The sequence below is a fragment of the Trichechus manatus genome, unplaced genomic scaffold (genome assembly GCF_000243295.1).
Source record: "Trichechus manatus latirostris isolate Lorelei unplaced genomic scaffold, TriManLat1.0 scaffold00008, whole genome shotgun sequence".
In the NCBI taxonomy this organism is placed as follows: domain Eukaryota; kingdom Metazoa; phylum Chordata; class Mammalia; order Sirenia; family Trichechidae; genus Trichechus; species Trichechus manatus.
The window spans coordinates 787,150-801,491 of NW_004443944.1; the positions used below are offsets into that span (position 1 = coordinate 787,150).

At 64.2% G+C, this 14,342-nt stretch overlaps 1 protein-coding gene across 1 annotated transcript in view; it reads right to left on the minus strand.

Annotated features, from left to right (window-relative positions):
* Nucleotides 1–346: 346 nt before the first annotated feature.
* Nucleotides 347–14,342, minus strand: part of COL20A1 (collagen type XX alpha 1 chain) — a 28,805-nt gene continuing 14,809 nt past the window's right edge. The window contains 23 exon segments of the mRNA XM_004370511.1: nt 347–536; nt 922–926; nt 982–1,216; nt 1,507–1,642; nt 1,829–1,987; nt 2,326–2,372; nt 2,686–2,747; nt 3,082–3,153; nt 3,917–3,970; nt 4,271–4,324; nt 4,453–4,506; nt 5,520–5,573; nt 6,442–6,528; nt 7,090–7,167; nt 7,251–7,433; nt 7,609–7,675; nt 8,329–8,421; nt 9,808–9,946; nt 11,342–11,380; nt 11,904–12,033; nt 12,145–12,278; nt 12,722–12,878; nt 13,136–13,305. Of these exon segments, the coding sequence (XP_004370568.1) occupies nt 347–536; nt 922–926; nt 982–1,216; nt 1,507–1,642; nt 1,829–1,987; nt 2,326–2,372; nt 2,686–2,747; nt 3,082–3,153; nt 3,917–3,970; nt 4,271–4,324; nt 4,453–4,506; nt 5,520–5,573; nt 6,442–6,528; nt 7,090–7,167; nt 7,251–7,433; nt 7,609–7,675; nt 8,329–8,421; nt 9,808–9,946; nt 11,342–11,380; nt 11,904–12,033; nt 12,145–12,278; nt 12,722–12,878; nt 13,136–13,305 (2,399 nt within the window).

A 14,342-nucleotide genomic window follows, 5' to 3' on the forward strand; every position in this document is an offset into this window, starting at 1 on the left:
CTGGCTGGAGGGAAGAGGTGGCATCAGGGGCTCTAGACAGGGGAGGCATGGGGCCTGGGGGACCAGGGGGCCGCGGGGCCGAGCACATGGGCGGTGCCACTACCGGGGACTGCACCCCCCGCCATCGTGTCCAGGAACAGCCAGGGGCTGGGGCAACATGGGGAGAAGAGGGGGTACAGAGTCCTGAGGCCCCAGGAAGAAACTGAGGGGCAGCCCTCCCTGAGGCCCTCTCCAGGGGGGAGCCGGCGGGACAGAGGAGAACTCTCAGTGACAGGGATGGACACCCTCCCAGTCTGAAACGAGCAAATGATTTGAACCACCAGTGTCAGATGGAGATTTATCTGCACTAGGTCAGCACGGGGGAAGGGCTCTGCAGGCCCACCACACCCCCGTCCCCTCCTTCCACCTGCAGCCCCCCCGCCGCCGCCCGCTCCCTCCAGGCCCCCAGACATGACCGCTCAGTGTCCAAAGACTCCACCAAGAGCAGGCAGGCAGCCAATGCAGGCGCAGTTAAGTGGGGCAGCATGGGGGCCGTCCTGGGGAGAGAAGGGTGATCGGTAGGGAAGGGGCTGCAGGCAGCCCTGCCCCGCCCAGCGCCCCCCTGAACCTCGGTGCCTGCATCTCTGGCAGTCCATGCCCCAGGCAGAGCAGAACTGTGTGAAAGCCTCTTGGGTTGGTCTGGGGGTCCAGGATGCGGCTTCCTCGGGTCAGCCCTAAACACATCCCATCACAGCTGGCCCCCCAAGCAGCCCCTCGTTGGTCACATGCCTTCCGGACCCCTCCTGCTCCCACTGGCCACCCCACTGGGCTGTAATCCAGTTGCACCCACTCCCCCATCCTGACAGCACCCAATCTCAGATGCTTGCTGCTGAGGGGACTGTCCCCCCCCGCTGCCCCCAATGAACTCAGGGAGGGGCCTACCTGTTCTGCCTCAGGGTCCAGGAGACGGGCTGCCTATGGGGCTGAGGGATCTAGGCTCACCTGAGGGAAGGGGGAGCACTTGGGGAGCTGCGGTGACTTTCCTGACTTGGGCCCTTCTGGCTGGAGGGGAAGGTGGCTGCCCAGCACCTCGGCCCTCCTTGGGTGGAGAGTGAAAGTGGAGATGGGGTGCTTTGGTCCCTGAACCCCAAACAGGCCCCTGTCACTGCTCCGTGCCCCGATGTTGACTGAGGGGGTGGCTGGTGGGGGGGGCATCTCGACACCCTGCCAGCCTCCTCTAGACGAGGGGTTGCAAGACGCGGAGTTTGTCCCAATGGGGTGAGTCAGGAGCCCGATGGCCCACCCTTATCCTGAGGACTGTGGTTCAGCTGTGGGGTGAGGGGGGGCCACTGTGGGCTCCCCAGCAGGGGCTCCCCAGCAGCCCCCAGTTCCCTGAGATGTCTTCAGGGCAGATGGCGGGTTCAGGGCCGCCTGACAAAGAGAAGTGTCTGCCCACCCGCCGCCCGGCCGTGAACCATCTTGAGCTCCGTTGCCCCAATCAGCCTCTCCACCCATCTCAGCCCTGACCTGTGACCCCAGCCTGTCACACGGATGGCCAGAGGGAGGAGGGGCGGGCAGTGGGGGAACGCAGTGGGGGCCAGAGCAGGGTCCTGGGATGGGGAGGAGCCACGGCCTGGAGTTCCTGGGGGGCTGCTCATGACTGCTGGGAGGTTGGGGAAGGGCATTGGGGCCTGAGGTGCCCAGCAGCACCCACTACCCTGCTGTGACGCCCCCTCTGCGTGGGCTCAGGAGCCCCGTCTCACCCACCCAGCGCCTGCAGAGGGCAGGTACCTCTGTGAGTCCGGGGGTTAAGCACACACACCTTGGTCTCCCCAGGGGAGGACCGTACCTCTGTCCTCGGGGCGGCTGCTGCAGGCTTGCTCTCCGGGCCGGGCCTCGCTGTGCACACCGGGGGTCCCAGGCCCACCTGGCCTCACCTCTCCCTCCAAGACGGGCATGCGGGGCCTGGTACTCTCGTGGAGGAAGGAGTCGAACTTCAGCATGTGAGCTGAGGGAGGACAGTGGTCAGTGGGGGGTGTGGCCCCCCACAGCAGGAAGACGGTGGTCAGCAGGGGGTGAGGCCCCTCACAGCAGGAGGACAGCAGTCAGCGGGGGGTGAGGCCCCTCACAGCAGGAGGACGGTGGTCAGTGGGGTGAGGCCCTTCACAGCAGGAGGACGGTGGTCAGCAGGGGGTGAGGCCCTTCACGGCAGGAGGACAGTGGTCAGTGGGGATGAGGCCCCCACAGCAGGAGGACGGTTGTCAGCGGGGGGTGAGGTCCCCCACAGCAGGAGGACAGTGGAGGCTGTGGTGAGAGGGGACGGGTTGGCGCGGGCTGGGCACTCACTCTGAATGGCCGACTCGCAGGCTTGGCTCACGAGCTGGTAGATGTGGCTCGCCCTGTGGGGGACACGCATGTGAGGGAATGTGCATGTGTGGGGACCCATGTGTGAGTAGACACGCATGTGAGGGAATGTGGGGGGGGAAGTGTGTGAGGGGACGTGTATGAAGGGACGTGTGTGAGGGAATATGTGCATAGGGGTCTTGTGTGAGGGGACACCGCATGAGGGGCCATGTGCGTGAGGGGACGCGTGTGTGAAGGTCTCTGCGTGTGAGGGGACACATGTATGAAGGGAGGCGCATGTGAGGGGGCCCAGCTCGGCGGGCAGGCGCCGTCTGTTGGTGGGCCCTGTCTCCCCGCCCTGACCTGGAGACCTGGACTTGGCCGCTCACCTTCTCCCCTCGTTCTCCTTTCAGCCCTGGCAGCCCCTGATGGGAGAGGGAGGAGAGAAGTCAGGGGGAGGACAGGTGAGCACTGGCGGGTGATGAGAGCCTGGACCCTGTTAGCTGGTCCCCACTCCAGGCGGGGGGCACTAGGGCCCTGGAGTTGTAGCCCCCAGCCTTTTTCCAGTGTTCCTGGTGGGCACAGCGGCAGGGGGAGCTCTGTGCTGCGGGGGATGGGGAGACCAAGGCACTGGACCCCAGCAAAGCCCCGCCTGAGCCCCAGCTTTGGGTAAGAGGCTGGGCTCTACTCTCAGGGGCCTCGTTCTGTGCCTGGGCCCCACAGGAAGGGGTGTATCTGTGTAGTGGGTAGAGGGCTTACTGTGGGTCCCACGGCTCCTGGGGGTCCTTGCTCCCCACAGGTCCCCCGGGCACCCGCCATGCCCTGGAACCCCTGCAAAGAAGCAGAGTCAAGGCCCCATAGTCAGCCCCTCAGCCTGGGTGTCCCAGGATTCCCACCCCCCACAGAGCCCACACCCCTTAACTCACCCCACGGCTCCCTTCCCAGCCCAGGCTCTGACCCCCGCCAGCTCTTTGGCTGTGCCCGCCCCCCACCTCCCCAGGGGAGTGTCTGCTGGACTCGGCTGCCTGCCAGCCCCCAGCAGCTCCCAGGCTTCCTGCACACGCGCAGACCCCCAGACCTGGGGTTTGGGGATGAAGGTGCTCTTGAGGTAGGCGGAGGCGGTAGTCCCACCCCAGCCTCCAGCAGCAGAGACGGCCTCGGGGCTGCCGTTTGATGTCCTCCCCTCTGTGCTCAACCGCCCCCTGCGCCCCTCAGGCCAAGAGGACGGAAGTCCCTGAGGAGAGGGGGGAGACGAAGAAGCAGGCCGACCCCGCAGCCCGCCCGTCCGCTGCCCGCAGGCCCACCTGGGGCCTCTGGCACCCTCCTGCCATCTGTAACCAGGGTGCACTCGTGATGGAGGTGCACAGACACTGCACTTCCATGCTGCACCCCCTTGTGCCAGGGCACGCAGCACGCTCCAGCCCAGGATCCAGGATCCAGCCCAGGACATGTGGCCACAGCCAGCCCGCAGTGAGCTGGGGTGCCTGGGCCCCGGCCCGGACGGTGGGTCCAAGTCCTTCTCTGAGACCAGCCCCTGGCCAGCCCCAGTGAGTCTCAGGGGCGAGGTGGAGCAGGGAAGGTGGGGCAGTCCTACCCTGGGGCCAGGGGGTCCAGGCAGGCCAGCAGTCCCTTCCAGTCCTCTCATTCCCTGAGGGCAAAGGAAGGCTCGAGCCACACACCCATTGAACGGGCTCCCTAGCAGCACCCGGCAACCGACACAGGCAAGGCTGGTGTCCCTGGCCTGCACCCTGCCCTGCGCACAGGCTAGGCGCCGAGCTGTGCCAGCCTAGGGCAGTGACCCGCCCGCCCTGCGGAGCCCCACCACGGGCAGCTCCCCTCCCTTCTGGGCAGGCCGCTCCCCACCCCTTCGCCACGCCTGGGTTCCCAAGAGCCTTTCCCAGCGGCTTCTCTGCCACCTCACGGAACCCTCTGCACCCAGAGCTGGTACCTTTGGTCCCGGGAGGCCCAATCTCCCAGGGGTGCCGTGGTGGCTGGGGAGGCCCTTAACAGAACAGAGGTGGACAGCCACGCCAGGGCCAAGGTCATACCTGAGGAGGGGCCGGCCCCCAAGGGCCCATGTCCCAAGAGGAGGTGTCACCTCCCACCCCCTGCCCAGTTCAGACCATCTACCTGTGATCCTGGGAGTCCGTGGTCCCCCTTTTCTCCTTTGACCCCTGGTGGACCCTGCAAGGGAGAGGTAAGGATGGACTCAGCCACAGGAGGAGGGGAGAAGGGGCTGGAGGAGGGTGGGGAAGGGGCTGTAACACCTACCACAGGCCCCTGGATCGTGCGGCCCTGGGTCCCCGGTGACCCTTGCTGACCTCCAGGACCCTCGGGTCCCATCTGTCCAGGTGGCCTGGGCTCTCCCTGGAGACACAGGTGGGGCGCCGAGAGGGGCAACCTTACTGGTAGAGGCTGGTCCATGTCTCTCGTCCTCACAGTGGGACCCCTGGCCCTCTCCCTCCATGCCACGCGGCCACCTTCATACCACGTGGCCACCACGGTGGGTGCCGAGGGGAGGTTCAGGGGCTGCGGGAGTTGCCTTTGTGTAGAGCGAGCACATGCAAGAGGACTAATGAGCCCCTGGAGGTGAGTGGCACTCTCTAGAAGGGCACAGGGACGTGCAGCTCAGGCCTCCCAAGCCAGGAAGGGGGTGTCTGGGGGCGCATCACAGTGCCCGCCCGTGTCTCTGCACTTTATGTTACACACACCTGGTGTCTGTTTGTGGTTGGATTTTTTTTTTCTTCAATTAAGCAAACTTTAAAACGTAGCTGGCTGGAGACACCTGGAGCTGGGAGGGATAGGACAGCCCTGGGGACAGTGCGGGCCCCTGCTGCCATCCTTGGGGTGCTGACTCCGCATCCCTCTCTCGCCACAGAACCAGATCCCCCGCGCACCCCATGCACAGCCTGCCCGAAAGTTCTCGGCCACCAACTGCACAGTGGCTCCACCTCTCCGAGCCTGTTTCCTGTCTGTGGAATGGGGAGCCACCGCAGCCCGGAGGGTGGGGGGTGTCCGCCGACCGCCAGGCACAGGGCTAGGTCCAGCAAGGGCACTAGGTTGTCAAGACTTCCCCCCGACTGGGGGTGGGGGTGACACAGTCCTTGCTCCTTGTGTTCTCTGAGTGTGCCGGGGTCCTCACCTGGAAGTAAGATCCAGGCCCTCCACCCAAGGCTCCCCGAGATCCCAGCACTCACCCTGGGCCCTGGGAAGCCCTGCTCTCCAGGGGCACCGTTCTTCCTGGGGAATCCCTGTGAAGGCAGAACGGGCTGCCCACTCACCCATCCTGAGGCCCCAGCACCACCCGGCCGACCCCCCAGGCTGAGCTGCACCTGCCCCCTCACCCCGCCCGGCCCTGGGCCCCTGCACACAGTGCTGGGTGGAGAGAGGAAGGGGCTCCCGGGGGCAAGGACGTTTTTTCCGTCCTTCCCTCTCCCAGCCGGCGGCTAAGAGCTCAGGCTTTGGGTCCGGACAGGTGTGGGTTCAAACCCCACCCAGCCTGTAGATCACAGACGTCCCTGCTGGGCAGGCTCAGAGCCTGCAGGAGCCTTTCCTGTGGGACTGGGTGGGGGGTCCTGGGCCTGGGGCTTGCAGAGGCAGCTTGGCTAGGGCCCGAACTCCCTTTTGGGTCCTGGCCCCTCGGGGCTTCGGGACCTTGGAGAGCTGCCCCCACCACCTGCGAGACCTGCTCAGGGGCCCGGGCCAAGCCCAGAGCCCCAGGAGAGCTCTGCCAGGCCACGTCACACCCACCAGCACAGGCCGACCACCGTTCAAATAGCAAAAATGGGACATAGCGGATTCCACGCCAGAAAGGGTCCACAGTGCGCCCACAAAGGGGCGGCCAGGGCCGGGGGTGGGTGGGCCATGTCCCTGGGGAGACTGGCCCAGCCAAGTGGAAAGGGAGGGGCCTGTCCAGGCTCCAGTCTCAGGGGACCAGGGGGTGGGGGTGGGGTGGACTGGCCAGGAGGAGCCGATCTCCAGGCCGTCCTGGAAGGCTGCAGGTGGGCCAGGGCCGGTGGCCAGCGAAGGGGGGCATGTGGGGGGCCCATCCCTGTCTGCTAATGGCACTGAAATTCTGACCGGAGCCCCTGGCCCCCAGGGGAAGGCCTGTGGACTCACTGGAGGTCCTTGGGGGCCAGGGGGCCCGGGGGTCTCTGAGTGGCAGCTGCAGGCAGAAGGGGAGGTGGGGCAGGTCTCGGCATCCCTCTGAAAGGAAGGAGACCTGCTCAGGAAACGGACCCTTCCCCCCGCTCTGACCAACCCCAAGATTCCAGGAGAACCGCAAGCCACCCCCAGGGAGCCCCATGAGACTGGGGGCAGAGGGGCTGGGACAAAGGCATGCAGGGGGCAGGTCTCAGCTGAGACCTCTGGCCCTGAACCCCTCGGTGAGCTTCGGGGTCCTGGGCTCCTACCCTCCTTGGCTGCCCACAGGAGCCCAGGTGGTATCTTCTCATCCCTTACCCCCTGCCTGGCCCCCAGCACCGCTGAGCCCTGGGGACGGGGGGGTGGGTCAGTGAGACCCCAACAATGCCTGCTGTCTGCAGAGGCTGCCTGTGTCCCTGGTGGGGCTGGGGGGCCCTTGCTGGGTGGGCCCTTCCTTGCCCATCACCCCTGCCTTGGCCCTGAGAGGGAGAGGGTGGCTGAGGGCACAAAGCTGCCACTGCTGCAGCTGCTACAGGACCCCCACCCTCCAGGAAGCGGACCCTCATCTCTCACAGCAGCGTGGTGGCCTGCCACCAACCCTGTGACCCCTCGGTGGGCACGCACCAAGGCAGGCAGCTCACAGCACCTGTCCTCCTCTGCCCAGGACTCATTACAGACAATCTGGAGGGTCTGCAGCTGGAACTACAACGGGTGGGGGGTGGTCAGCTGGACACACAGGCTCGGACAGCTCCCTCCATCCTCTGTGGTCCCAGGCCCAGGCTCACCGTGGCCGAGCTGCTCCGGGGGCCCCTGACCTTGGCCAGCCTCCCCAGTGTGACGAAGCCGGAGGCGGGCAGGCCGCCCACCTGCCCGAAGGGCCTCTCGGCAACCTTCCGTCAGTCCACGTAGAGCTGGACCTTGGAGTGGCCCACAGCCACGTGCACCTGCAGACATCCCCCCGCGGCATCCTGCAGGTCAGGGCAGGGGCTGGGGGGGCCTCCCGGGTCAGAGGGCAATGCCTGTCCATGCCCACAAGGCCAGGGCAGAATGGAGGGCAGGAATCCGTGCCCATCCCTGGGGGCACCTGGGGCCACGATCCTGACACCACTGAGTCTTGTGGGTCCTGGGGAAACCCCACCTCACCGGCCTGTGTCCCCTTCCGTACAGCGGACCAGTGATACCGCCCAGGGCTATGCGAGGTGGCACGGGCCTAGGGGGAGGGGAGAGCACTCCTGGACCCAAGTTCAGTCAGGAGGGACTGGGAGGGGATGGGGCTGGGCCTGCAGTGGGGAGCTCAGAAGCACCTAGACAGTGCTGCCTACAGTCACCCCCCACGCCGTGTCCACTATGGTCCTGGACGAGGCTAACCAAGACCCTCGTCCTTCGCAGATCAGGGTGCCCCGGCCGGAGACCAGAAGCCTAGAGGCAGCTCTCCCCTGGGAGTTTCCCCTGATCCACGCCGTCCAGAGCACCGACTGGGCAGGCACCAGGGTCCCGGCTAGTCCCCCGCCACCCAGCTCGAGGAAGGGCAGGGGAACAGGGAGTAAGACAGCTCCCAGTGGCCTGGCGTCCAGCGTGGCCTTCATTTGCTCTTGGGAAAAATCTATGAGCCCCCGAGACCTGCCCAGCCACATCCTGTAATTCTTTATGCAAACTGACCCCAGGGCCTGGGCACACACCGCTCCCGCCTCTGAGTGCCCCATTCTCATCTTCAGAGAGGTTCAGACGTCACCTCCTCGGGGAACACTCCTGACCCCATCACAGGAAGGGACTCCTTTATGGCAGGTAGCATGTGCTGGGTGACCATACCATGGAGGGGGACCATACCTGTGCTAGATGCCCAACCTGTGCCGGGGACCACACCTGTGCTGGGTGCCCACACCTGTGCCGGGGACCACACCTGTGCTGGGTGCCCACACCTGTGCCGGGGACCACACCTGTGCTGGGTGCCCACACCTGTGCCGGGGACCACACCTGCAGGATGATTCAATGTCTGCCCATATCTTGGGCCGTGAGCTCCAGAAGGACAAACGGGCAAACCTCAGTCTGTCATTTGCAGAAAAGGGACCGTGGTGCCCGTGTAAGAGGGAGCAGCAGCTGTGAGAGCTGGAGGGGGGTGGCAGGGGCAAGTGAAGCCAGGGGTTGCCTCTGGGTTCCGGCAGGTAGAGCGTCCCACCCTTCCACCCTGCTAGGGGCCGCAGGGGGAGAGTGCAGACCTGAGGAACGGGATGGCAGGGAAAGATAGACTTCAGCCAACTGCACAAAAGTTCAACTCCTGTACAGCCCCCGATGAAATTAAAACGGGAGCAGATGGGTGGGGGGCTGCAGCCAGATCAGAGGCAGAAAGAAGCAACAGTGAAAGACCCCATGGGGAGGTCTCGAGTTACCAGCCCTGACGGTGCCTGTAGGAGGAGCTCCTATGACGGGGGCGGGGGATGGGCCACACTAAACAACGAGATCGGGCGCAGGCGTGCAGCAGATGGTCAAGCTGAGCTGCTGTAAGTGGGGCGGGCAGAAAACAGACTGGGAGAAGTGCTCCTAAGTCTCAGTGGTGCTGCAGGGTCTTTTAAGGGGCGTTGCGTATACTTTTTGCACTTTTGAGTATGAACTATCTTTACAATTTAAAACATTGAAACCAAGAAAACCTGACGCTATGTATATGGAGATTCAGCTTCACGATTCAAGGTCTTCTTAAACAGAGGATGGTGGTCAGTGGGCCTCAGGGGCCGTTGCAAACCTTGGTCATGGTCACCGAGCAGTCATTTCTTACAGCCCTGGGATATTTGCAGATCTGCTCCATCAAATTAAAACATCGAATAAACCAAACACCAAATTAGTTGTCATCAAGTGGACTCTGACTCACGGTGACCCCGTGTGTGTCAGAGTAGAACTGTGCTCCATAGAGTTTTCAATGGCTGATCTTTCAGGAGTAGATTGCCAGGCCTTTCTTCCAACACATCTCTGGGTGGACTTGAACCTCCAAACTTTTGGTTAGCAGCCAAGCAGGTTAACCGTTTGCACCACCCAGGGACCTCCTTAAAACATCCAGTAGGAGGCAAGAATCCTCAAAGGAGACAAACGCCGGTTGCCTGTGCAGAATTCTGCCTTTAGGGACAGACCCTGTGCGTGGTTGCAGAAACACCAGCAAGGGACCTCCTTCCTCTCTGTGTGAGATTTTATTAACTCACACAATGAAGATTTCCAGACCCCACTTCCCAGGCAAGACTGCACTTGCTGATTCTGAAGATGAGCGCTGGACCAGGTGGCCAGGGGCCCGCACCCCATGTGGCCCCTCCAGGAGGTTCCTCTGAGGCTGCCCCCCCCCCTGCCCTGCCCTCCCACCTGGCTCTGCGCAGCAGGTGGGCATCCTTGAGGAGCATGAACGTCTTGGCCCCCCCGAATGCAGAGGGCTCCATCGCCACCCCTTGAAGGGAGGCGTATTCCTTCTCCACCAAGCCGAAGGTGGCCATGAGGTCAAACCCTGGAGGGACAAAGGGCAGTGGGAGAACCCGAGTCATAGTCAGAGTCAGAGGGGGAGGGAGGGAAGCAGGGAGGCAGACGGGGCGCCAGGGAGAGCGAGGGGAACAGAGGGAAGCATTGCTGCTCAGGTTGCTGCTCAGAGACCAAGCGAGACAGAGACAGAAGGCGCAGAGAGAAGGCAGCAGGCGGAGGGGCGTGGGGGAGAGCCCTGGGGGAGGGCAGGAGGATTGGTGGGAGGGAGTTGCGGCCAAGGGTCTTAGCAGGTAGGGAGGGGTCTGCCCCAGCCAAGGGCAGGAGTGAGACCTGAGCTGCCCTGCCCCCTCCTTACCCCGCCCCTGCCCTCCTCCCGCCTCATGCCCAGCCCTATTCAGAAGGTCCAGCACTCCACACTGCAAACCCCACCTCCTGCTCTCTGACCCCCCACCCCAACATGCAGAGCCCTGCAGCACCCACCCCTGCACCTCTGCCTCCAGCTCCCAAGGGGGCAGGTCTTCTTTGTGGGGTTAATTTCTCTCCAAAGCTGCTAAGGGGCTCCCCTTTGCCCTGCCCTGCAGTATCGCCAGGCCCCCCTCTATCCCATGCAACCTCTAGGACCCTCCATGTCCCGACTCCCCCCAACCCTCAGCCCTGTACCCAGCAGGGGCCACCGCGTATCCTCCCAGCTCCTTCCCTGGTGTTAATCACACACACACACACACACACACACACACACACACTCCAAACCCATTGCTGTTGAGTCGATTCCAACTCATAGTGACCCATAGGGTTTCCAAGAAGTGGCTGGTGGATTCGAACTGCCGACCTTTTGGTCAGCAGCCGAGCTCTTAACCACTGCGCCACCAGGGCTCCTAACTGCACACAGTGAATGTGAAATCTCTTATCAGTGCGGCCAGCAGGCAGCGGGTGGGGGATGCTCCCTTCAGAACCTCTTTCAAATCAGCTCCATCACCACCACCCCAGTCGGCAGACCCGGCCCCTCTGCTCCCTCCCTCCTCTGGCTGTGTCCCCCACCACGTCCTGTCTGTCCCTTGTGCGGGGCAGCTGGGGGTCTCCAGGCTGGGCACCCCTGTGGTCAGCGCAGAGCTCAGGGAGGGAGGCTGTGTGGGGCCTTGCGGGGAGCCAGCAGACACCAGGACCTCAGCTTTGCCTTTGCTCTGCCACATCCAGGCTGGGAGCCATGGTGAGCCCCTTGTCCACCTCAGTTCCCTCAACCATGGACTCAGGGATAAAACCACCCCTCCTCCAACGTCCTGCAGCCCCACCCCCCGCACTGTGGGTGGGGGTGGCAGGTCACATTCCTTGGCCTCCCCCTTAGCCCCCTGCCAGCCCCTGCCTGAGCCCCCAGGAGTGGGCTGGGCCTGAAGGGAGGTCCCAGAGGAGCCTTGAAGGGACCTACCTGGGAGGGAGCTGTCTGGGCGCTGCGCGGGGCAGGATGCTGAGGGCAGAGATCCAGGGTCAGGGGCAGCCAGGCCTCAGTGCTGCCTCGAGCGAGCACCTGGGAGGGACAGTGCCTCCTGGCCCCCATGGCCCCAGTCCCTCCTCAGGGATGGGAAGGGGCAGGGGTGGCGTCCTGTGTCTCCCGGCCTCCCATTGTGTGCTTAGACCACAGGGCAGCCCGGGGCCGCACCCCACCAGACGGCGGGGCCACACAGTGAGCAATGGGGAAGCCACTCTCAGGCCCAGGAAGGGTGCTGACTGTGGCTGCTGTCCCCGGGGCAGTGCGGCCCTGCCTAGTGTGGCATTCAGGCCAAAATGTCAGGGACACGAGAGGGCAGCTGCAGCGTTTAGACTGAACCTGGTGTCAGTTCCCCTGGCTCCCAGCCACTGGCTACAGGGTTACCACACTGACCGGGGTCAGACCCTCCCAACGCCGGGAGTCTGGACAGACTTGCAGCCTTTGTGACGCAACTATCCTCCTTCAGGGTCCACGTTCTTGAGGTGCAAAGACACTCACTCACCTGTCCGGCCGGTGGCCGCCACGGCCGTGCTCTCCCCTGCCTTGTAGACAGCCGGCACCAGGACCTTGTACTTGGTGGCTGTCAGGAGGTCAGGGAGCGTCGCGCGGCTCCTGGGTCCTGGGACGGAGATCTGACCCCACAGGGGCACAAGTCACCCGGGCTGCCCCTTCCCCAATGTCAGCTCCCTCCTAGTCCTGCTGTGCAATCTCCCCACAGCAGCGCCAGGACCCAGGAGACCCACCGTTGTCTCAGGTCCTGAGCCGGAGGCCAGTGCATAGGTGAGGCGGTAATGGAGGACCTGGCCGTGCGGGGATGTCCAGCTGACCTGCAGGCTGTTGGGTGTCTCCGAGGCCAGGGCCAGGTTAGAGGTGGGGGCTCCGGCTCACTGTGCAGAGAACGAGTGACAGAAGCCTCCCGCACTCAGGAAGGTGCACCTGGAGGCAAGAAGACCCGCGGGCCGCGCCCCACCCCGTGGCCACTGGAGCCCAGCCCCTACCCCGTGCCTTGTCTCTGGCCACCCCAGTCCCTTCGCTGCGTCCCCACCCCACGCCCAGGATACCTCTGCACTGAGGGCCGACTGGGGTCAGCTCCTGGGATCCTGTCCTAGTGGACTGTACTGCTAACACCTGGTGATTGGGGCCCATGCCCCCTCCCCAGAACACCTGCCTACATGGGCTCAGGGAGGCCCTGAAGACCCAGAGGTCAGGCCGGAGGGTGGGGTCTGGGGACCCTGGAGCATGGTTGCAGAAGTCCTGGGGTTCAGGGTCTGGGGCCCTGCAGCTGGGTGAGTCTGGTTCCTCTGGGCTGCTCCTGCCCACACCAGCTGGGGGGTCACCTACGGGGGGGGGTGTAGCGGAGGGACACGGGGTCGCTTCGGGCACTGTCACGGTAGTAGGCCAGGATGGGGATGTCATACTCCGACGTCCTCCCCAGGCCAGGCAGGACAGTGGAGCAGAGGTTCCCAGGCACGGAGACCTGAGCAGAGGAGGACCGGTCTCCCTTGGCAGAGGGTTGCCCCCTGGGGGTGGGGGGGCTCACGTTTGGGTCCCCGACTCACAGCTGTCCCTGAATCACAGGACTGGTGGCGCTCACAGGGGTCTGTGCCAGGCTTTCGGTCAGGAGGGTCTCCTGCAGTCAGCCCCTGCCCTGCCCTGGCGAGCTGGGTGTGGGGGAGCTTCTCTGAAACTTGGGGTCCCTCTGTGGATAGGCTGCAGCCTCTGCCCATCCCTCACCTCGTGGGCCTTCCCACTGCCCAGGGGCGTCCACTTGATCTGGTAGACCAGCACACCAGACGCTGCTGTGGCCACCCACTCCAGCCGAACTCCATCCCTGGCAGCTCTGTCACCGCCAGCTGGAAGATGGGAAGGGGACACTGGGGCTGGGATTGATGCGGACTGGGGTCCTGGCGAGGTCTGGGGTCCTGGTGAGCTCTGGGCTATTTGGGGGTCTGGGGCTGGCTAGGGGCTGGGGTCTTCCCACATGTTGACCTTCGGGCCAGGGGCCAGCTCCAGGTGGGGTCTTCACAACAAGGTGCTGGAAGATAGGAGCAGCACCCACCGCAGTAACAGCCCCAACACCGAGGGTCCCTACGGGCCAGTACGGGCCAGGTGCCGAGCTCAGCGCTTCACATACCATCCAGTTAATCACATGAAGTCCCACAAGTGTGTAATTAAAGCACCCAAATGCTAATTACAGATAGTTTGATCCTTGGGTATCAGTACACAAAGCTACATTGGCACCATCTTGGAGGCCCCACACCTCCCCCTCAGCATTCCTGTGACCTCAGAGCTACCAGTAACCCTATTTTATCCATGGAGAAACTGCGGCACCAGGCGGGAAGTCCTGCGTCCAGGCCCAGCTCTCTCTGTGGCCAGCAACCAAGCAGCGAGCCACAGGGGGGAGGGGGGGGCGACTTAACCCCTAAGCGCAGAGGGTCTTGGCAGCGGGAGGAGGGAGGGAATGGGGGAGAGCCTTGGGACAAGTGGCAGAATCGGTTATCAGAACATTTAGGTCGCTGTGTAGTGACCCAGAGGCCCTGGGAGGCCGGTAGGAGGGCCAGGCAGGGCTTGGAAGCAGCGACTGACCATCCTGGGGGTCGGCCCTGTGTAGGCGGCCACCCGCCCAGGGTGACTCCGTGGAAACGTCCTCAAGCTCCCACTAAAGGGGCTTCCCTGGCACGGGCCCACGCTGAGGCTCACGGTCACACACCTGGACAGGCTGCCCCTTAGGGGACAGAGAGGCCACCCCAGCTCCCCAGTCCCCACGGCGGCGACCGCGCCTCCTTGCTCCCCCTTTCCCAAGACCCGTCGTGAGCTCGGCTCAAATCCACCTCGTTGAGGTGCCGCCGCCCGGAACCAGCAGAGCCCTCGCCCCGCTCAGGTACCCTGCTGCCCGCTCTCCCCGCTTGTCCCATCCGTTCAGATACCTGTCCGTCCCCCC